Raw genomic sequence first — 22,724 nt, forward strand, 5'->3', positions numbered from 1 at the left:
GAAGAACTGTTGATGGTACATGGATACCCTGTCATCGGCGTTATGGCTGCAGATTTGGTTTCGTACCCATCCGGAGATTGAGTGAGTAGGATATTTGATCGTGTCACGACGCACAGGCCCGGGCTTTTTCACCCCCTCACCCCCTGTCGCTCCACATGATGTTACTTCGTCTTCCCACATCATCATCTCCATGAGCATGATGCTGTGTGCTTCACAGATTGAGCTTTCTTACCTCACACAGGCGAGCCATCAAATCTGCAGGTAAAAAGGTCTTCATTGGTTTAATGATGGATGGGCTGCCATGGATTTTTGTGCGTGAAATTATGTCTAATTGTGGCTTTATGGGTAAACGCTATTTGCGGGTGCTGTTGTGCAACACTGTCGTGAACATGGACCGTGAACTACCTTGTAATGTATGTACTGGTTGCTGTGTAGGCTGAGAAACGCGTGGACAGCGACGGAATGGTGGTGCGCTCCGCAACGCAGCGAGGAGAGACGCAGTTTCGATGCAGAGAGAGCAGCATTACTATCCTCTCTCTCTCACCTCACATACACACACTCACACACATTCTCTCGTGCACGCGGGAACACGCACAAGCCCATTAAATTCACAATCCCAAACTCACTCATTCCCGTGATTTTCTTTGCATGAACACACCAACAGGCGTTCGTTTGCAAGATTAATGTTTCAGTCCAGACAGTCAATATTTTCTGCACTTTCTTGACGTTTTCACGTTATTTTCATTCACCAGCTGTCTGCTTGATGGCTGCAATGAGAAGCAGCAGTTTATCAATAAACCGACTGTGCTAATGCCATTTTTTAAGGAAGATTTGACTCGAGTACTGGATATAATGCATCATAGGCTGCTCTAGTTGCAGGGTTTTGGGGTATATGTGTCTATTCAGGAGTGATAAAGACAGTATAGATCTATTGACTCCCCAGAGGCAGCACCATATCCTTTGATGGCCTCATCATCCACCTTATCACTTCCCCTGGAAAGACTTAGCTGTGTGGAGTGTACACTGCATAGGAAAACGCCCACACAGGCACATGAGCCAAATCAACATTAAAGTGTTTTTGCTCTGCTGAATATATCAAGTGTTAAACAAATGAAGTTGGACTGATACTGCAAGAAGCTTTGATGGTTCCAGTCCAACAACATTCGCATTACAAAAGAGGCGTTTAATAATCATGGTCAGTTTTTGGATGTGTGATAGGAGGAGATCTTAGTCTTTGGATATAATGGTTCTGAGCTTTTTTCTCTTCCTAAACCAGAACACTCTATCTTTGGGTGTGCATGAATGTAGGACATTATCTTGGAAAACAGGGAAAGGCAAAATACAGGCTAAATATTAGCACTTATAGAATCTAAATAGTGAGAATGTTAAATCATCCAACATTTTAAACATTCTGTTCAACATCTTAAATGCAATTATACATTGGGTTAACCATTAAAGGCACCTTAGGATGATGGGAATACCTTTAGTTTGTCAGGGTCCATACAAACCAAAGGGATGGAAGCAATTTCAACCTGCAAACATGCTCCCAATGACGATGCTCACATTCTGATGCTTAGCAGGTGTTATGTTACCATGTTAACCATTTAGTGTGTTAGCATGCTATCATTTGCTGATCAACATTAACCTGGAGAGCTGAGAAGGACTGCAACTACCAAGTAATTGAGTAATTTCAATCCACTGTGCGGGAACATGAATGTTGGAACCAAATATCAAGCCAATCCATTAAATTGTTGAGACATCTCTTCGAAAAACACAAGCATCAACCTGCTGTTTTTCCAAAAGGTAAAGTCAGTTTGCCAGAATTATGATGATTTGAAGAACCAAAAATGGTGCCAAAACTGTGGCAAGCTTGAGGCACTTCCTCAGGAGTTAGTCTCTTGGCACCGTGGATATCCATACCAAGTTTTGCAGACATCCAGCCAATAGTTGTTGAGGGATTGGGGTATCACCGGTTTGATTAATCCTCTGGGGGTCTGCTGGGTTGTGATCCAATTGACCAACAGTAAACTTCAAAGTTAAATCTGTAAAGCATTCACTCCAGTCTGTCACCCTCACAGAATCCTTCAGAATGAATGTGCGGCTGATGGGAGAGAATGAGTGTGTGGAAATCATGCTTTAGTCATCCATGATTTAAATGTGTCCGGGAGGAGATGCAGCCTTTCTGTACATGCACATGCCCTAGATAGGCACCATCTGTGCCAGGAATACCAGCAGCATGCTACTGCTGGTGCAAAGCATGTTGGGAAGTTGGACCTTGGAGTGACCCTTCAACAGCATATCTTATTAACACCTTGCTTCTCTGTTTGTGTCTGATCCTGCAGGTACGGCCGTGCGGAGGTTTGGATATAAGTGCAAGAAGGACACCATGGAATAAAGGGAGACAACAGAAACTACTTGAATCAGATCCATAAATAAAAGAAGCCTGACATTCAAAAGCCAGATATAGACTGAGGAAGAGAGCCGTGGAAAAAATTGTAAAGATGGGGTGTGGTCAGACGTCGTTTCTCCTGGACTCTACAGTTCACCCCTTCATCCCTCCTCCCTCTCCTCGCTAAAACCCGGAGCAGCTAATTTCCATTGCTTGAAGAGCCCCCACCCTCGGTGATGTGATGAATAAGTTTGAAGTCCTTGGCATTGTGGGAGAAGGTGGGTGTTTTTACACAGCAGATTTTATTGCATGTTTGTAGAACGTGAGGAGAATATACTTGTTGTTAACCTTGAACTCTGACGCTGGTGATCAGATGAGGCCATATCCACGGTGAGCGCTTTAATGGGGATTTGGGTGTGGGGATGTTTCAGTTTGCTTTGTACAGCTGAAACCTGAACATCAGAGTTGTCAGATGTTATATCACCAGCATTTCCTAATCATTTCATCACAATTCAGAAGGATTTTATTGGAGTTTGTAGCCTGAAAGGTTGCAGGAGTGTCTCAAAGAGTGGTCATCTTTTATGACTGACCTCACAAGGGAAATGACAGAATTAATCAATTGTTTGCTGCATTTTCTCAAATATTTTCCCAAGCCATTATTTTCCTGGATTCCTGATAAAACCAGGCTATCTGAAACAGGCTTATATTAATCTGGGCCTTATTTCTATTTCCCCCTGCTTTATATCTTAGGTCAGATTTGAATAAGAAGCCTCACTGTGTCTTAGTTAATTTATCCGTGATGCACGGACCATGTTTACCTGTTGTCTTGTTAGACAATTTTATTTGTAAGTCATGTCATACTCACCACTATGCTGCTCTAAGTTTCTTTGCTCTAACATAAATACTGCTTTTATTCTCCTTTTTCCAGTTGCTTCTATTTTGACAGTTTTTGCAATCATGTTAAAGGTACCATTAGTGAAATTCTAAATTTCAACAAAGGCCAAGGACAGGGTTTAAAAGACGAGAGACCAGACCTTTATTCCTCTCACAGTTAAATGTTTACATTCTTAAGAAAACATATAAAAGTGCAGAGGTCAGAGCATAACCTCAGATTGTTTGCATCGTATGTTTCTGTAAGTGTATGCTTCTGTGTTTTGCAGAATAACAAAAAGGTCAACCCTTGCCTGAGTAACAAAATTGGTAATTGGTCAAAAAATTAAATAAATCAGAAACCTTCTGCCAATGATGATTGAGTATCGTACAGACAAGACCTTAACACATCAAACCAAGCAGGAATGAATTAATCTGTAGTCTAGTCAGTGAGTTGGGCTGACATGCATCCCTGGCTTTACTTTAATGTGAGAAGTCAGATTAACCGAGTATTTATTGGTCTGTTGATAATTCTCACTAACTGCGTTCTACAGTGCTTGTCAGGATACATAAATCAAAAAGTAAGACACCTGAGATCTGCAATTAAAGGAGGCAATTATTTTCATTCTCATAATACAAACAATGCAGTCTCCTGAAAAATGTAACTTCACTTTAACTTTATGTTACCACTGTTAGTGTATACATGTAGGGCGATTAGTTTGTTCTGGCCTTGGTCTCCGGTTAAATTAAACATTTAAACTGGAACAGCTACAACTAAGAGTGGTCCTCTTTATGTTGCGTGTGTGATTTGAATGGAAATAAAAGCAGTTGGCACAGAAATGTAACTTTCAGCCAATGCTAGTCGGACTGACACAGGCCGAACATAGAGCCGATGTCTGAAATATGGATGAACAACGGAGAACATGACTGAAATACAGAAAGCTACAGGGTGTGTGTGTGTGTGTGTGTGTGTGTGTGTGTGTGTGTGTGTGTGTGTGTGTGTGTGTGTGTGTGTGTGTGTGTGTGTGTGTGTGTGTGTGTGTGTGTGTGTGTGTGAGAGAGTGCATCCATCTAATCTACTAACTGTTGTTTAGCCAGAATTCTCAACTATTTTTTACGAACACGTTTGTTTCTTTTTTCCAGGAGCATATGGAGTGGTGCTCAAGTGCAGGCATAAGGTAAGACTTTGATAGATTTCTCATTTCTGTTATTGTCATTTGTATGACAATATTTATGTTTTGCATTATAATGATAACAGTCAATTTTTTAGGCAAAAATGCCAACTGTGTTTCTGTTCTAGTTTAGTTTAGTTTAATTTAGTTTAGTTTATTAGTTAAGTTGTCCGGGACCATGTACGAAATGAACATAAATCTCAAAAAGATGAGATGCTTTGTACCAGATTATAGCAGTTGGCTCATTTCCATCCGTAGTCCCTGGGCAGGTCGGCACAAAATACAGCTGATACAATTCAATAACACCAATAACGCACCAAAAAAAGAGGTTGTCTAATATTTAAGTTACAGTGGGCTTATAGTCATAACAGTAAGTAGAACACGTAGTTAATATCTCGGAAAAATGCACACAATATTTGCAACTCATAACTGAGAAACTAAATCAGTCAGTAGCAGATTTCATTTGTTTATTAATCTCATCAACAGTGGTCAATTCTACTGGCTGACACAAAATTGCCTGCTGGCTTGATTTTAAAACGTGCATGTTGTCTAATGTGAAAATACTTTTGCATTTAATAGTTTGAAAACAAGCTGAAATATACCATGTAATGCCGTTGTGTTTTATCTTCATCTACTTACTGTTTTTTACTTAGCTGTGAAAAGAAAGCAGAACAAGGATAGATAAACAATCAACAAACCCTGTGATGATAAAATCAATCTGAATGAATGAATGAAAGAATCCTTCACTGTTACAGTTAACCATCATTGTGAATCAGCGTAGGATTGGTTGTGACACATCGTAAAAAATGGATTGGTCCACACTGTTCTTGACCAAATTAAATAAATATATTGGAAGAGACATGAGAGGTGAAACATGTAAAGTTAAGTGAGTACCTGTACTGTAAGAACAGAAAAAAAACTAGGGCCTTTTTGCCTTAAACTCACAAATTATTTTGGTGAACGTAATCCCACATTTATTTTAGATTGTTACATTGTTATGTAATGTAATATATCACAATAATGAAAATTAAACAACCATGCCAGCAATGTACCATTTCATGTGAGTTATGCAACTGTCTTAATGTAAGAAAGAATGAGAAGACTTGAACAATAATTTAAGACCAAGTAAAGGCTTCTCAGAGTTTTTACTCTATTTAACAATATATACCTAGAATACATTTTTCCCCTGTGGAAATACTTTCTCTCTTCTAACCTAAGCCACAGTGAGCTACGTTCATTATAAAATGTTCTGTAGTGAAGAATCTCTGTGTGGATAAAGGTTCAGCTTTGACTGTATAACATAACATATTTTCAGTCTAATTCTGTATCATTCCCTCTCATTTATGAACATAACATATTTGTGAAAAACACCTCACTCCAAACGAGTGAGAGAGGACTGTGGGAGGAGTGACAGTCACAGCGAAGTCAACGAGAGGAAAAGGACATTTTCAAATCTTTAATGCTGCTTTTACCCTTACGTGTTTCTTAGAAAGTATTCGAAATGGCTGTTTTTATTATTGTTTCCTATGCGCACCCAAGTATGTTTAGAATTCAAAGATGTAATTGGATGCCATGAAATCTGAGTAGTTACTGCTTACATTGTGTGACAGCTGAATGGGCAAATAAACAAAAATGGCTTGATTCATTATGGAGTACTGATAGTGCTGGGTGTGTGCCCTGTGGTCCCCCACACGCCATTTGTGCATGTTTAGTTTATTTCAGGCCCTTTCACTTGACCAAGTTTTCTTAACGCCACACTTCATGAAAATTTCAAGTGAGTCATAAATTATATACATTGAGTGAAAACTCTAAATATGCAATCACTTGCATTCTGGAGACATGAACGAGGTGGTTAGAAGAACATGAGGGTAAGAGAGGAGGTTGCAACCCCACCAGAGACAGATTTAACGGTAAACCACAATCTGCATGATCAGTGGTGTTAAAATGCAAACTGCAGGTGACTAAACGTGGACATCTGCTGTCACATTTCCCTTGTCTTCTGAAGGTGTCTGTCTGTAAAGTGTTTGTTCTCTGATGAATGTCTTTGTTGAAATCTGCATATGAGAGACAACTGTTACCTATAGTTAAGAAAGGGAAAAAAAAATAAAAATTACTTGGTTTGCTGATGGTTATTTAAATAGCTAACGTTTGTTACTTTATAAGAGATGGAAACAGAAGCCTCTAGTGTTATTATGATTTGCTATTCTTTGTAATAAAAGCACCAGGAAATGTGTGAGATTGTTCAACCACTCAGAAATGAAACAGCCAGGGAAAGAGTAGGGGTACTCAATCAGTAAAGAAATTACTTATTGTGTAAAATGTATCTGAATAGCAATGGGTTCTACTGCTTGATAACGGGTAAACCAAGGCCAAGAACGAGACAAATAAGTTTTCCCAGGGATATCATAGAAATTATGATACTAGCTGTCAAAGTGTGATCATGTTAAACCCCTTTCTATGGCACTGACTTACTAAGAAGTGACATGTGATACGTTTCACACTTATATAACAGTTGTAGACGATTCATTTTCACACGTAAAGCCAGAGAATCAGACCATGGCAATGAAAGCTTTTTAGCTTTGCTGCGAGAGAGCAGTTTATTTTTACTTTTCTCAGCTGGAAGGAGGGCAAAAGAGAAAAGGGTGGCAGAGGGAGAGAGAGGGTGTGTGTGTGTGAGAGTGAGTGAGTGAGTGTGTGTCTGATGGAGATTTTAAAGGGAGGTATTGAATATGGAGACTATGCTGACAGTAAATGGGTCACCCTGTTAGGAGTCGACAGCAGTCTATGGTAGTGCGTGGCAGCGGGCTCAAACCCAAGCAGGTGACTCAGAAGAGCCTAACTGTACAACCAAGAAATGAAATGCATTATAAATGTGTGCCCCTGTATTAATTATGTATACTTTACAGTACAGCATGTGTTTGATGGAACATTTAATTAGCTGAGCGAATGTGTGCCCGCGTTTGTGCAATGTTCTGCCACTTTATGGAAGTGTTGTATTAGCGTATGTGGGTGTGTGTATGTGGAGGCTTATGTGTTATCTTGAATTTGTGTGTTGGGAGTGACAATGGCTCAACCTACACGCTAGCCGGTTGTTCCTGGTGCCTAAATATTATCTGCTGTATTGTAGTGCTTACGTGGTTTTAATTCATTTCCACTGGTTGGTCAACAGGAACTTTATCAGTGACTCTTTTATAATAATTCTTCAAGCTATTTGTAAAAACCTGGGATTTTGCTATATGCTTTTTTCGTTTTGATTGTTGGTAAAACATCATAAGGACCTGGGCTCTAGTTATTTTTGCTTGAGATTTTTGTGTATTTAAAAAATGAACTTGGTTACTATAAAAACATTGTTGATGTAAAATATGAGTCTGGTTGCCTTTGTTTTAATAAGATTTTGTCACAGTTCAAGATTGCTTTATCTTGATTACATCTTGAAGAGCATAAGTTCAGCGGCATGGGATTTTTATATCTCAGTATGAGTAAACATTGAGATATAGCACATATTTTGGAAAAAGATAATAGAACCAGTTAATGAAAGGAGTATCTAGGATGCAAATGAAGGAAAAGAAAACTAAAAGTTTTAATAGATATGAACCTATGTGTCAGAAATAAAATGTAATTGAAAGAAAAGGGCAAAAAGAAAAGAGATAAGGACACTCAAAATATGGGGTTTTCATGATGGGGTGTGCTGAGATGAGTAAAATACAGCACTGCAAATAAATGACAGGTCAATTCCTAAGTGCTTTAAGGTAGAAATGGCATATAAGTGCGGTGTATTTTTCCCATTTAGCATAATTATGCTGACCTCTTTATAACAGACATGTAGTAATATGGAAAGAAAAGAGCAACAACATCACCTCCTCTGTGGCACAGATTATGGTAGCCTGATTATTGCACACATCCTGCCATGGTATGATAAACCTTCACGGCTGATGTGAAAGTTGTGCTCTTTTGTGTAATGTGGCTGTTCATGTCCTCAGCAGAAAATTAGCAAGAAGTTATTTTTAGATGTGCTGTCTTTACAGGGGCTCAAAAGGTAAATCAGTGGAGGTCAGAGCCGCCAAAAAGAGCACAAGCATCATCAGCACATTACAGGGTGCTGTCACAGAGCGTGGGTAACATGCTGTATTTGTGTTTTTGATTTTGCCTCATAAACATAGTGCATCTCGGATGTACTTCCTTTCACTGGAACGTGTTACTCTGCTCAGAATTAATGTAAATAACAGCTCTTAAACCCATGCTGTTTCATTATTGTAAAAAATGTTGTTCAGTTAAACAATTGGCTTGTATGAGCAGTGTGTGTCGCTCCTCAGCGCGTGCCTCTCTTCTCGACACTGAGGCAGACTGTGTCTGACCCTCTATAGACAAAAGGACAATAGATAAACATGAGAGTATAGAGGACAGAGGAGACTGGCCTGATGCTGTAATTCCCTCTGGACTGCTGTTGTCACCATCTCCTCAGGGTCTAACATTATGATTAAATACTAAGGTTATTTTGCATCCTTTCACAACATTTGACAGTTTAATGTAATTACATATAGTTTCAGTCTTTAACTGAGTCCTTAATCCCTTTTTTATTCATCTTTTAGTGTGACCAAGGGACAAAGTCCTTAATGCAAAAAAGTTATATTTCAAGAATATTCTAAAATTACATCTTTCATACTTCCAGTGTAGCAAACATTTAGTTTTATTTATTATTATTATTGAATTTGTTTCAATCTATTTTACCATCAAGGGTATTTTACAACATATTAGTTGAATTTCAAAATATATATATGTTTATAGGCTTGCTCACCTGTGAATACCTGCCTGACATTTTGCATCTGAAGACTTCAGTCTCCCCTCTCATGTATCAAATATAATCTTAAGCCTTTCAATAGTCACTGTTCATTAAAATGCAAACCCCATAACCACTGAGTCATTTTACCTCAGTCCAGATAGTTATTTCTCAAGAGTTTCTAAGGAAAGTCATCAGAGTCCAGGCTCCGAATGCACTGCTAGTTTCTCTATGTGTAGAAGGAAAAGCTTTATCTGGCTTCACTGGAACTTACTGGAAGAAATCATCGGAGGCTATTTGGAACTCCTGAGATTTAACGTTAGTCCTCCAACATACTTGGGACCAAATGAAGTTACTTTAGGTTTTCTGAGATAAGGCATGAAAATGCTGGCAGCAGTTTCAAACGTGTAGCTCTATCACATAGATTGCTTTATTTAAGTAAATAATTTCTCCTCTTATGCAGTAGCTTATCATGGTCTTTAACACAATCCAGTGGGATAATCATGAAAGCATGATTTATATCTGGCTGTGTTCAATGTGCCCAATCATAGATGGAGCCAGAAGAAGTATAGAGGATTTGAAGACATGTGCAATTACCCTATGAGTCTCCTATTTGCAAAAACACAACATTTTAAAATCCCACAAGTAGTCATCCTGATACGTGGAAACCAGCAACAGAACCCCCCATTTTATTATTTTCCGGTAAAACCGGACAATAGACTTGATGTGTGAAGCTGCAGCACAGCCTTTAAAACAAAATATGGTAAAATCTCTGTATCTACAGCCACACCAGCTTTTAAAATTCAGCAAGGTCAGTCTAGCTACCAGCAAGAAGCTGAAAGAAACCTACGATGCATATTACCTATCCCAGGATTTGCTGTTTCTTGTGTGTGATTGCCCTGTGGCACAATAATTAAAAAGAGAGCACACAGCAAGGGTCTTGAAACTGCCTGAAACTCGGGCTTACTTTTTTTTGTTGAGTGGCCAGGAAATTCATTTAAATATCTTTGCTGTTTCTCTCATTCGTCTTTTTCACCGATACGTCAACGGATAAAGGTATTCTGATTCTGATTCTGGATACTTTCTATTTGTGACATATTTTTATTTTGCATGTATCTTTGTATCTATCATTATATCTTGGAAAATCGCTGAGACTTTATTTAACTCAATACGTTTTTTTTCTTTCGTCTTAATACAACCCACATCCTGTTGTCTTCACAGGAAACCAATGAGCTGGTGGCCATTAAGAAATTCAAAGACAGCGAAGGTGAGTGAAGGAGCAAGGCAGGGAGAAATGCAGGGAGGAAAAAAAAAAAGAAGCAATTTAAGTCTTTTTCATTTCTGCACAGAAAATGAGGAGGTCAAGGAGACGACTCTTCGGGAGCTGAAGATGCTCCGGACCCTGAAGCAGGACAACATCGTGGAGCTGAAGGAGGCTTTTCGCAGGAGGGGGAAACTCTACCTGGTCTTTGAATATGTGGAGAGGGTCAGCCTGACACTATCATTATTATTTCATGCTAAGCCCTCTCTGATTCTTACATTGCTTGTCTACACTCTGCTGCATCTAGTTTCAGGATGTTGAGACTGCTCAGTTAAGCATAAAAACAGCATCACCATGGCAACATATGAACTATGCTGTTGGTGAATAATGGTATTCCCCACTGTGTTGCCAGGGTGTCCAGCCAAGAGTTTATTTCATGACAGCATTTTATTTTCAAGTCATTCTAGCATGGTGTCCCCTCTCACTCCTATGGTCAGGGTTTAAAAGGAAAAGTGAGACCAGGGAGTAAAATTCCCCCCTTTAGGAATAATCCAGGTCAAAGTTCAGCAACATTCATAGTTTAAAAACAGATTTTCACCAAACTTAACCTGCAGCAACACATACTCTGTCTTTCCTGTGGTTTGCAGAACATGCTGGAGCTTTTAGAGGAGCTCCCCAATGGTGCACCGCCTGATAAAGTCCGCAGCTACATCTACCAGCTCATCAAAGCCATCAACTGGTGTCACACCAATGAGATAGTCCACAGAGGTGAGAAGTGCATCTTTATTTCAACATCAATATCTCAACATCAATGTCTCAACATTAGTGTCCCCTGGTGTGTAGACAGAAAATCGCAATCATTTTAAGTAAAACAGGTTGTTTTTTTGTTATTTTTTATACAGGTTAATGGCTTATCATTGGGATAGAATTTCAAATCTATCACTGAAACATGTTGCTAAAAGCTATTTGTCCGTGCCTCTATTACAGATATCAAGCCGGAGAACCTCCTCATTAGCTCGGAGGATGTTCTCAAACTCTGTGACTTTGGTGAGTCTTTGGTCTTCTCCTTACAGCTGCCATATTATCACGTTGAGCTGTTGAGATTTACATGGGGCACTGCAGTAAAACCCTGCAGTGTGTGACACGTTTGCCTTGTCAAATAAATGTAATTGCCCCGGTTCAACGGAGAGAATCAGCTATTAACATTGATTTGTTAGACATCCTGCTATGTGCAGGTTCAGCATGATGCTTTCACATCATCTGAGATGTTTTAAGTTATGTCTTTGTTTTTAACTTTGGCAGTGTGTTTTCTTTGGCCTCACGTCTCTGTGAAGTATCCCGGCATTAATTTGTCACCTTGCAAGTTCTTAAAAATAAATTCTGCTACTGGAAAGCAGCCAACTAGCTCTGTCAATTGAGCTGAGGTGGTTGTTTGAACAATAAATCTGCCATAGTAATATCAAAAGAAAGTCCAGTTAAGGTTAGGCTTCTGTTTCCCCTGTATAATACTTACAGTATTGATAGAGAATTGCTTTGTAATAATCGCGTTTCCCAGGTGAATCTCTTTGCCTATTTTCAAAATCACAGTCGGTTAGCTTTGCATACTTTTATCTAATGCAATCCTACTGAGTCATCTGGGGTGAGAATTGTTTGTTATTCACTGTTGGAGCTGGCATTCTGCTTATTGTGATGTTTCATGCTTAAATTGGACTTTTGTACAGCCGCACCACGGTCTCCGCCTGCCTGCAGTGACATAACTAATTAGAGCCTGGTCACATGGGATGATGGCCATGTTGTAACTGTAGCTGTCCAAGAGCTTTGATTACACTTTACTCTTACTAATTAGCCATTTAGATTTATCACACAGTGCTGGATGTCTAAAACAGAGTGTCAGTATCTATGTGATTTATTCCTCTCCATATTTCTCTGGCTCAGGTTTTGCTCGTAACCTGTCTGAAGGAACAGATGCCAATTACACTGAGTATGTGGCTACAAGGTGGTACCGCTCTCCTGAGCTGCTGCTGGGGTGAGTCTGCTTGTGTGTGTGTATGGGTTTGTGCGTGTGTGCGTGCGTGTGTGCGTGCATGTATGTGTGTCGGACAACATGAAAACCAAGGAGAATGAGAAAGTGACCTCATTTAGTTGCAAATCAATCTCAGCATGTTTTTAATTTTCTACCAGCTTTTTAAAAGATTGTGTCAGACAGTGAACTTTATCTATCCCTTTCTCTCCTGATACTGTTTCCAATTACTTAATTCAAGATACAGAATACCTATCCAACGTTGGTGCTCTAATTTTCCTGAAATCCAAAATCTTTCAAGCCTACTGCAAAGAAGTGATTAGAATATGGTTTATTTAAGGTAACATGGCGCTAATAATTGCGGTGGCATTAAAACTCTATGGGGAGAGAGATAAATCACTGCATTTCATAATGATATCAAACAAACTGAAATAAAGCAACCCAAATGTATCTATGTGCCTAAAAGGATTTTGCAGTGCAGATTAGTTCCTAACAATGAGATAGTGGTGTTTGAAACACAAAAATATGTTACCAGTAAAAAATGATCAGCCGTTCTGGGTTCAGCTAATCTCCAGGGGTCTATGAGAGAATTACAGAAGTAGCAGCAGATCATGCATGAAAATGACTACTCTGCTCTTAGTTGTCATTCCAATCCTAAGATGTCACCTTACTTTCTGTGAGGCTTTACTGATGTGTCCGGTCACATCTGAACATATTGTCACTGTCTTGACAAATCATGTGTCTCAAACTCATCAGCTTTCACAAAGCTACAAAAGCCAACGACCTTGTTCTCAGCCTTTTAATCGAGTGTACATTTATCTTAAGAAGTAGGGAATGTTTTCAATCTGTAAAGGAACACTTCATACTTTCCTTTATCTTAAAACTCACCAAATTTGAAAAATAATTACTTAAATAGTTGAAAAATTATGACATTAGCTGCCAATATATTATAAAACAGCAGCCAGCTGGGAAGCCTAACAATATGTTTTTGTCGTTGTATTATATGTATGTCTTTTTTGCACAAGGTTCAATTCCATTACTCATTTTGTTTAACTTCAATGTTCCCCCTTTTAATCACATCATAGATGAAGTGGGTTTTACTCTCCTTCCCAAAAGAGGCGATGATTCACCTGCTTCAATATTATGACACGAACCATCGAGCACACTGTACCCTGAGACCAAATTTCAGTTTTTCACAGTTTATGCTGTTTTTTTTCTACATTTAATGTCCATTCTTGCTTGGAACAGCTGAATGTCATGTAGCTTCACTGCTGTAGCCTGATTTAGTAAATGCCCTGGAACATTTATTGAGACAGCGTTTGAATGCCGCCCACTCAAATACTCTCTCCCTCCAACACCACCGCTCCTCTGCTTTCCTGCTGCCAGATCTCTCGCCATTTCTCACCAGACTCTCAGCTCTGTTCCTTTAGAAATGCCCATCTCCTTTATGACCAGCAGAAACTCAGCATCCATCCTTTTGTTTTACTGCACCACCATCACCAAAAATATCACTATCCTGATCTGCATCATACTTGTAATCATCTATAAATTATGTGTTGTTGCTCTCTCTTCCCAGGGCTCCCTATGGGAAGGCGGTGGACATGTGGTCGGTGGGGTGTATCCTCGGGGAGCTGAGTGACGGACAGCCTCTGTTTCCAGGGGAAAGTGAGATAGATCAGGTAGGCGATGAAACAAAAGGTCCATTAGACTGTTAACTGTTCATCAAAATAATAATAATGTTTTTATAGTAAATATACTCTGTACCTGTTGAAGAGTCACTTTGACTTGACATTTGTTTCTGCTATAAAATAAAACAGACATTAAAAGGCTATATTAGTGCTAGAGTTCATGTGTTTGGACCCAAAATCTTGACAAAAAAGTATTTTATGTGTATTTTACACATGATCTGCATCAGATACATTTGGATTTTGATGAGGACTTAATGTTTTTGGTTTAATTGTCTTGAAATAAACTGCATACTTCCAACAACAGATACGCAAACTTCACAAAAAGTATTACAAATATGAGTGAATGTTGGCCTTTGATTATAAGGAGCATACAAATTCAAAATGAATGCAATTATTACTATGCAACTGCTGGAAAAGCAACTCTGGATATCTTCAATATCCATAAAGCTGACAAAGAAAATCACCTTAGTAGCTATTTGCTCATATCATATTTTCTTCGTCAGCAGAAGTTGTACAGTTGTCCTATAGATTATTAAAATTCCTTCTTTGAGCACCTTATGTATCTCTCGTCCTACATTCGCTTTAAACATTAGATTGAAAGTTAATCATTGTTGACCTTGGAAACAGCACTTCTCACCTCTTTATGTCTTCACTTAATCACTTATCTCCAGCTCTTCACCATTCAGAAGGTTTTGGGGTCGCTGCCTGCAGAGCAGATGAAACTCTTCTACAACAACCCTCGCTTTCATGGAATCAGAGTAGGAACGATTCGCTTTTCCTCTTTTTACCGTCTTCTTTTTCTTACCCTTCCTGCCACCATTTTTTTCCTCCTTTTTAGCTCTCTCTCTATCTATATTTCCCTTTCTCTCCCTCTCTCTCATGGCAGTGTTCCCAGCACCATGACTGAGTGGATTGCTATGACTCATGAGCTAGGTGGTTGGTGTTTAGTTTAGCAGCAAGAGAAAATGTCCCAGAAGGCCGAACCAAACTTTGTGTGTGTGTGTGTGTGTGTGTGTGTGTGTGTGTGTGTGTGTGTGTGTGTGTGTGTGTGTGTGTGTGAGTGAAAGAGACATGGTTTAGAGTGACCTAGTGAAAGATCTCTGTCTTACTTGACATCAGAATTAAGGTTTTTACTAGCAGGAACATCTACTGTATGTTGGAAATCCTTTTCTCGTTTTCTATACATCAAAAAGTTCCATTTTGATACAAATTTGATCCAATGTTTGTCTGTGTGCCAGTTTCCCTCAGTTACTCATCCTCAGACTTTGGAAAGAAGGTACCAAGGCATCTTGAGTGGTTTGATGTTGGATCTGATGAAGGTATTAAATCTCAAACTCTAAATCCATATCATGGCGAATACATGGGCATGTTGTCTTATCTAACCTATTCTATCCACTTAATATCTTATCAATGATCAATATTTAATCAGTTAACATGTTTCCCATCAGAACTTGTTGCTGTTGAATCCTACTGAGCGATACCTGACAGAGCAGAGTCTGAACCATCCAGCCTTCCAGCCTCTGAGGCAGGCGGAGAGAGAGAGGCCTCCTCCTGCCTCGCCCAACCCACCGCGCTCCTCCAAGAGAAAAACACACCATCACGGAGAGAATACAGTTCCCACAAGGTCGGACTCCTTTTTCTGTACCTCCCGCCAACACCTCTATATTATGTCATAATTATTTTAATCCCACTCATTAAACACTAGGGTGGATAGATGTAAACTCTATCATGTCACAGGATATGTCATCATATCACAAATCTAAACTGGGACCCTTTTTCAACAGGGGTATCCATAGAGAGCTGTAGCCGGGAGATGAGCTCAAAGCGAGTTATAAAGCATTTTTCCTGCGGGGCTTGCGTTTCTTGCATCAACTATGACCAACTACACTCTTATACAGTATATACCATCCATGCATGCGCGAAAATATTTTCCATACAGGGAAAATGTGTTGCAGACCTTTAAAAGATATACTTTTTATAACCTTTCTTACCACTCAATTGGCAATTTACCAGGTACAGAGGCATCATTATCATAAACTTGGTGCTCTGAATACATGCAGCACACACTTAAAATTTTGATGACAGGATTTTCCTGAAAACGTAATGACTTTCAAGTGTTACTTGATGCAACTCAAAGTTTTTGTTCTATTTTTTTTTAAGCCAGTTTTTTTTATTATTAAAGTAATAAAATAGTAGCAATTTACTCTAATGGCTGCAATCATTGCTTCTTGACATGAGCGTTGTGTGTTGAGAGAAGATGGTCCATCCAAAATAAGGGACTTTCCTAGAAAGGCTGAATAGTTATTCGATTATAGGATAGTTGGAATAAGATCTGATACAATGTTCTTTAGTGCAGGTCAGTGCAACATTCACAAAGGTTAGGACTTTAGGATGAACCCTTGTGTAACGCCAGTGATGTCTGTCCTTCCAGGAGCCACACTAAGAGCACGAGCCGTCGCTCCAACGCTAAAGAATGTTCCAGCCTCCCTCGTCATGGCGACCTCCATCACCTCGGCAACAAGAGTTTCCTTAACGGGAACAAACCGGCCCCTTCCAGTTTGAGCCCAACGTTGCACCCCAAGGCCCAGTATATGTCCCAGACCCTCAATCGCTCTGTCTCATCCAACAAAGACCTGGCTAACAACAACCTGCCACCGCTGCTCAGCCCCAAAGAAGCCAAAGGCAAGACTGAGTTTGATTTCAATTTGGGACCCTCCACAAAGCTGCTTGACCATGGGGCCAAGTATGGCCACAGCAAACCCATATCCTCTCGCTCTCAGCAGCAGCAGCAACAACAACAGCAACAACAACAGCAACAACAACAGCAGCAACAACAACAACAACAACAACAACACCAACAACAACAACAGCAACAACAACAGCAGCAGCAGCTGCAACAACAACAGCAGGTCGGCCGCCACACCTTCCTGGAAGGGAAGAACAACACACTGCAGTCTGGATCAGAGAAGCAACATGGCCGACATGCCGCCCACAGCATGGCAGACTCTTCCCACGGCTCTATGTCCTCCTCTTCGAAGAGTTCAGCGTCTTATCTCAGCCTGTCCAAGAGCCACAGCGCTCTGAGTGATGCCAAATCTGTTGGGAACCTCAGCGACGGGCGACTCCACCTAGATGACCCAAACTCCAACACAACAGTAGGGGTGGGACCCGCGGCCCGCTTCTTCCCTGCCAGCTGTTTAGACCTTAACGCCCCTCCAGGTCCCCAGGGGCCTCCCGGGAGCCCCTCTGCAAGGCACAGTGATCGGTCTGGGCACAGTCCTGCCTCTCGCAGCAGCGGCAACGTCCGCATGGAGAGCAGCACCCTAGACTCCTCATCAAGACACAAATCCAGACATAAAATTTTAGCACCAGGTAGGTCCGAGAGTCAAATTTCTACTTTAGAGTAAACGTCATGGCCATTATTTTTCTAATAATATTCAAGGTGTTTAAAATTATTTATATCTAGAGCCTCAAACACTTGATATCCACACCTACCCTCACCCAACAAAAACCGAAAAATTACAAAAGCAAAAGCCAGACAGCTTGTATTATTATCATCACCTTTGACAACCACAGTCTGTACAGAAAACTCTTAAGATGCTTTAAGTCATTGTTCTGTCACTTTCACTAGAGACAGTTCTACAATATCATAGCTAATGCTCTCCTGTGTCTAAAAGCAGCCATACAAATGTAGCCTATTTCTAACTTGCAATTAAAGCAAATTAAAATCAAGAAAAAATGTCGAACATTTTCTGGTTCCAGCTCCTTAAATGTTTGTGATTTAATTTCTGATTTCTATATCCAGTCTTGAATAAACTAGATTGTTTTTAAATGTTTAGATACAGTATCTTTAATTTTTTTTTAAGATAACTCTCTTGTTACAGTATGGGCATTTCACAGAGCTGATCAAGCTAAATGATTGTTTAATAAATAATGAAAATAATAATTTCTCTAATGATGTTTTTGCTCCTCCAGAGGATGCCGGTGCTCCGGAGCTCTTAGACCCGGGAGGAGCAGGGATGCCCTCCACTCATACCCTGCCTTCCCCACACGAGTCTTATCACTACGGCCTGGGCTACACCTCGCCCTTCTCCTCTCAGCAGCGGCCTCAACGCCACTCCATGTACGTGAGGAGGGAGCGCCACCGACCACACGCTATGGAGGGGGGGTTGGCAGTCTTGCCTTCACCCGGGCAGGCGATACCGACACGTGCCAGCAGCCTGCAGCTCCTGTCCCCCCAACTGCAGCACCGCACCACCCTCACCGGACACTCAGTGAGCTCTTCCAGAGAGGACTGCACCGAGGAAATGACCAGGGTTAGTGGCACACAGTCCTGTGAGAGTGGTAGCTGTTAAAGGAAACATTCACCCTGAAATACTGACACACTTGTGAAGATACATTTTTTTTATTTTAAGGAAAGATATGCAAAAGGCAAGGTATGTTCAACCAACACCACTGGGGCTTAATTTAATTTAGTAACATCATTTAAATAACATAACGTAGTTAATTAAAATGATTCAGTTTTACCCAAACAATAGCAACTTAAATCAAGTAAAGCTATTTAGTAATCTCCACCAGAATTGTCTTCCATCTGAATGTATGCAAGATAAAATACAAATAAAAGAATATTGGTATATTTATTGTTTTAGATATTTCAGGAAAATATGGAGTTAAAGCTTTTTCTGACCAATGATTATATTGTAAACAAAAATGAAATAAATAAACTGATGGCACGGTGGTCAGCAGAATGGCACGACCCATTATTTTCTTTTTACACTATATCTTACATTTTAACACAATTTCTAAAGAGACCACAATTTAATGCAGCCACAAGATCTTTTTTGGAGGAGACATCAATGAAGTTCTCCACCTGCATTTGAAATCCACATCCAAACAACAGATGTTGAACACTGTTTACTGTGAATTGAGAAAAAATGTATATTAATAATGCAGGCGAATAAGGAGTACATACTTTATATACTGTATACAGTCTATGGTACATACACAGTACAAACACATTTCATGACAATTACGAGAGTCTTGGGTGAATACTTTCTTTAACACTTGTTGCAAATGTGTGTTTTACACAAGTTCACCGTGTGTGCAGGGACTGTCTCTGTCTCGCATTACCATTCCTGCTGCTTCATGCTGCTTCTCCAGTCTGCTTTGACCTCACCTGTCCATCTCCTCAACAGAGTGAGCAGTCACCTAAAGACATGAGCCACCCTTGTGCCCCCATCAAAGACTCTACGAGGGACAACACTGCTGCTTATCATACACAGCGCTCTAAAAACGAGGTCCGAACCCCCCACCCCCCACCCCCTCGCTGGTTTCCATAGCTTTTTCTGTTCCTACTCAGGTCAACAGCCTCACTGCACGTTGTCGCTGGTATAAGTGTAAACACGCTGAAAAGCTTTAAGATTGTCCCAATTGTCTTTTGATGTGCGCTAATGATAAAAAACAAATGAGATTAAATGAGATCATCATCCACAAATATTAACTACTGAGGAACTTTATATAGATCTGTGTTTATTTTTGTGTGGCTGCTTGATGTGTGTGTGTTTTCATAGGTCGGCATGTATCACGACCCACATGTTGAGGATGTGGGATCCTCCAAGGAGAACCGGATGATCTTCACAGAGTCCATGCCTCGTAGAGTCGGTAGCTTCTACCGAGGTAAGGAAAAGAAAGTGCCAAGAGACAAACTGTTCGCAGTGTGTCATCCAAATTTGTGTAGCAGCCTTAAACAACAAGCTTTACATAATTCTAAAATTACACAAGAGTTGTAATAAATACAAGGCAACATAAATAAATAGGATTTTAAAGGAGTAAAATAAACCATTCACTTTTTTATAGACCAATTGCAAAAAAGACAAACTGAGAAGGACAAAAAGGAACATTAGAAATATTTTAAAGTTTTTTTTAAATAATATGTTGCATATTTCTCTTCCTTTGACATTGTATTTGGTGGTTGACTTTTCTAAATACAGCTATGTAAAAAAATTAAGAGACCAGTGCAGCATTAACAGTTTCTCTGGTTTTACTATGTACTAAGTATGTGTTTGAGTAAAAAAAAATTATACATTTTTTATTCTCTAAACTACTGACAACATTTCTCTGTGTTGGAATTCAATAGACACTGGAATGGAATGGCCGCCATACATGTAGATATTGGGATTTAAGAAAAATGTGGTCTGTTTATTCTTTCGATAACTGTAGATGACTTCTGACATCAGGTTGAGTTTGACACAAAGTCGTTGAGTTTCAATATGAAATGTCAGGGAATATAACCAGGGAAGTGTTTTTTCCTACATTTGCCATTTGTAATGAAAAACAAATCATTCAAAAGAGGGAGAGACATCTACTTGGGCTTTAACATACAAGACTTGGTGGGTTTTGGAAATGTGACTAATGTCAATTGAAATGAAACATCCCGGTCCGATATACTTTTTTATTTATTTAACAACATCACTCAAACTTTTAATAATTATTTTCCTTGTGTCTCCTCAGTCCCTTCCCCCAGACCAGACAACTCCTCCTCTTTCCATGACGCTGTCGGTCAGGGTCGAGGGCCGGTTGTTCCCAATTTACCTGGAGACCCTGTCGTCATGGTCAACCACTCCAAACGCCAGACGGCTTTCGACTGGTGAGATAAAAAAACAAAAAACTGGCATAGCATGTTTGCCGACTTCAGCACATATGTATTATATCAAGTGACCAAGAAACAGTTGGTGTTTTTATACTAACCAAGCTTCCGAGATACTCATTTATAACATATAAACATAAAAACTGCTACTTTTCTTCAAAGTCTAGGGCATACTTCCAAGTCTGTGTGAAATTAAAATGTCTTTATTTTATATGGCAAAAGCTGACGAGCTACTGCTGACAGATGGAGACGGGTGTCATTTGCAATGCGCTGGTCATTTGAATAAATACAAGGTAGAAAAAGCAGATTACAGCTGAAGGATCCAAAGAACATCTGCATGTGATCAGCAGAAAGCAGTTCTTCCTTCCCCACTGTCCTTAATTACATTATCTATTCAGGTTGTGCTGTAGCATATGAAACACACCTGCGAAGAAGTCACCATCTACTCCTAAACTTGTAATTACAAACATGAGTCATACAGTCTGAACAATGTTCCACATTTGCCTTACAGGACCGCAGCAGAAGCAATGGTCATGAATCCTCCAGAGCCTGCCAAAGAGAAGGAGAAACAAGGCTTCTTCAGAGCCATGAAGAAGAAAAAGAAGAAGACTCAAATAGTAAGATCATTTAAGACATTTCATCCAGCACACATTTCCTTTGGGACCTTGTGTTTTTGTAGTAAATCCTTATCAATAGGCTCCTTCAGACCAGTTCATTTGAAAATGATTATCTGTAGCATCAGTATCTTCAGGGTTGTGCGTGTGCTTAACACTGTGAAAACTAAATGATACAAAAAATGTTCAGAAAAAGATAAAACATACTTTTGATTCTAACCAACATTTAGTTTTACATCTGAAATGGTTTATGTAACCTGTGTAATATTCATTACACCGGAATTCATTGTAGTGATGTGTTAATGTCAATTACTTTGGCTGGTTTGATTATGTTATTGTTACACATAGAAATGATAGTCAAAGTTTACAAAAATGGAACATGATACTAAAACAGAATTATCCTTAAATGCTGAATTTCAACTCTCATTTTTCTTCCTCATATCTTAACAATCCAATACAAATTATATAATGGAATCTCCTCTATTCTTAAATAATTGTTATTTAAATGGTTAAGGATCAGGTCCTGCAGATGTGTTTAATTTGCTGTCAGTGATTTATGTTGAGAGTTGTGGCTGTGCGTCTTCTGCTCCACAGACGGACATGGAGGACGGGAGGAACCCCAGCATCAAGAAAAGCCTTTTCCCCCTCTTTAGCTCTAAGAATAGCTTAAAGCACAACTCAGCTGTCAAAGTCCTCCCTGTAGTCGCCTCGCCCATGGTACAGCACCAGCCTACCGTGCCCTACCCTGCCTCACCAGTAATCTAACCTCAACTCTACGGCTGCATGTTAACTGACACTGCACTCACCAGAATGACTTGCTTTGAAATCCTCTCAAACGCTTCCTTATTGAGTGACTGAGAAATATTTCAAGTTGAAAGGATTTCAAATACATTTTGAGTCAAATACTGCACGCCGTCTGTGCAACCATTATGTTTCTGCTATAATGTGTGTCATATGCGGTCGCCCTGTTTTCATATTGCATTGTGAGACATGTATGGTGATTGTTGTGAGGGCGACACATCTGCACGTCGAGTATCATTCTCTTCAAATCAAATATCATCGTATCACATGAGATCCATGGACATATTCAAAACTTTAAAAAGCTCCTTAACCCAACTCTGGACTCTGCACTGTGCTGTGGAAGGAATAGTTTGACCTTATGTTTATTTGCTTTCTTTCCGAGAGTTAGATGAGGAGGTACATAGCTTAGCTTAGCTTAGCTTAGTTTAGCACAAAGACTGGAAACGGGGAAAAAACTAGGCAGGACTTCTAAAATGCTTCTTCTCA

At 39.7% G+C, this 22,724-nt stretch overlaps 1 protein-coding gene across 5 annotated transcripts in view; it reads left to right on the forward strand.

The window, feature by feature from the left end:
• cdkl5 (cyclin dependent kinase like 5) overlaps positions 1 to 22,724 on the forward strand; it is a 27,645-nt gene continuing 4,921 nt past the window's right edge. Inside the window, exons 1-19 of one of the 5 annotated variants that reach the window (XM_063880499.1) lie at positions 1 to 261; positions 2,343 to 2,667; positions 4,403 to 4,437; positions 10,430 to 10,475; positions 10,558 to 10,694; positions 11,117 to 11,237; positions 11,457 to 11,516; positions 12,405 to 12,495; positions 14,066 to 14,168; positions 14,849 to 14,935; positions 15,416 to 15,496; positions 15,626 to 15,801; positions 16,609 to 17,549; positions 18,153 to 18,493; positions 19,373 to 19,474; positions 19,748 to 19,853; positions 20,688 to 20,823; positions 21,335 to 21,440; positions 22,032 to 22,193. In XM_063880499.1, the coding sequence (XP_063736569.1) occupies positions 2,631 to 2,667; positions 4,403 to 4,437; positions 10,430 to 10,475; positions 10,558 to 10,694; positions 11,117 to 11,237; positions 11,457 to 11,516; positions 12,405 to 12,495; positions 14,066 to 14,168; positions 14,849 to 14,935; positions 15,416 to 15,496; positions 15,626 to 15,801; positions 16,609 to 17,549; positions 18,153 to 18,493; positions 19,373 to 19,474; positions 19,748 to 19,853; positions 20,688 to 20,823; positions 21,335 to 21,440; positions 22,032 to 22,193 (2,868 nt within the window). In that variant the 5' untranslated portion in view covers positions 1 to 261; positions 2,343 to 2,630. The remainder of the gene's footprint in view (positions 262 to 2,342; positions 2,668 to 4,402; positions 4,438 to 10,429; positions 10,476 to 10,557; positions 10,695 to 11,116; positions 11,238 to 11,456; positions 11,517 to 12,404; positions 12,496 to 14,065; positions 14,169 to 14,848; positions 14,936 to 15,415; positions 15,497 to 15,625; positions 15,802 to 16,608; positions 17,550 to 18,152; positions 18,494 to 19,372; positions 19,475 to 19,747; positions 19,854 to 20,687; positions 20,824 to 21,334; positions 21,441 to 22,031; positions 22,194 to 22,724) is intronic. The other 4 variants (XM_063880498.1, XM_063880500.1, XM_063880502.1 and 1 more) reach the window with 4 other exon arrangements.

Source organism: Eleginops maclovinus, chromosome 4 (assembly GCF_036324505.1).
Source record: "Eleginops maclovinus isolate JMC-PN-2008 ecotype Puerto Natales chromosome 4, JC_Emac_rtc_rv5, whole genome shotgun sequence".
Lineage (NCBI taxonomy): Eukaryota > Metazoa > Chordata > Actinopteri > Perciformes > Eleginopidae > Eleginops > Eleginops maclovinus.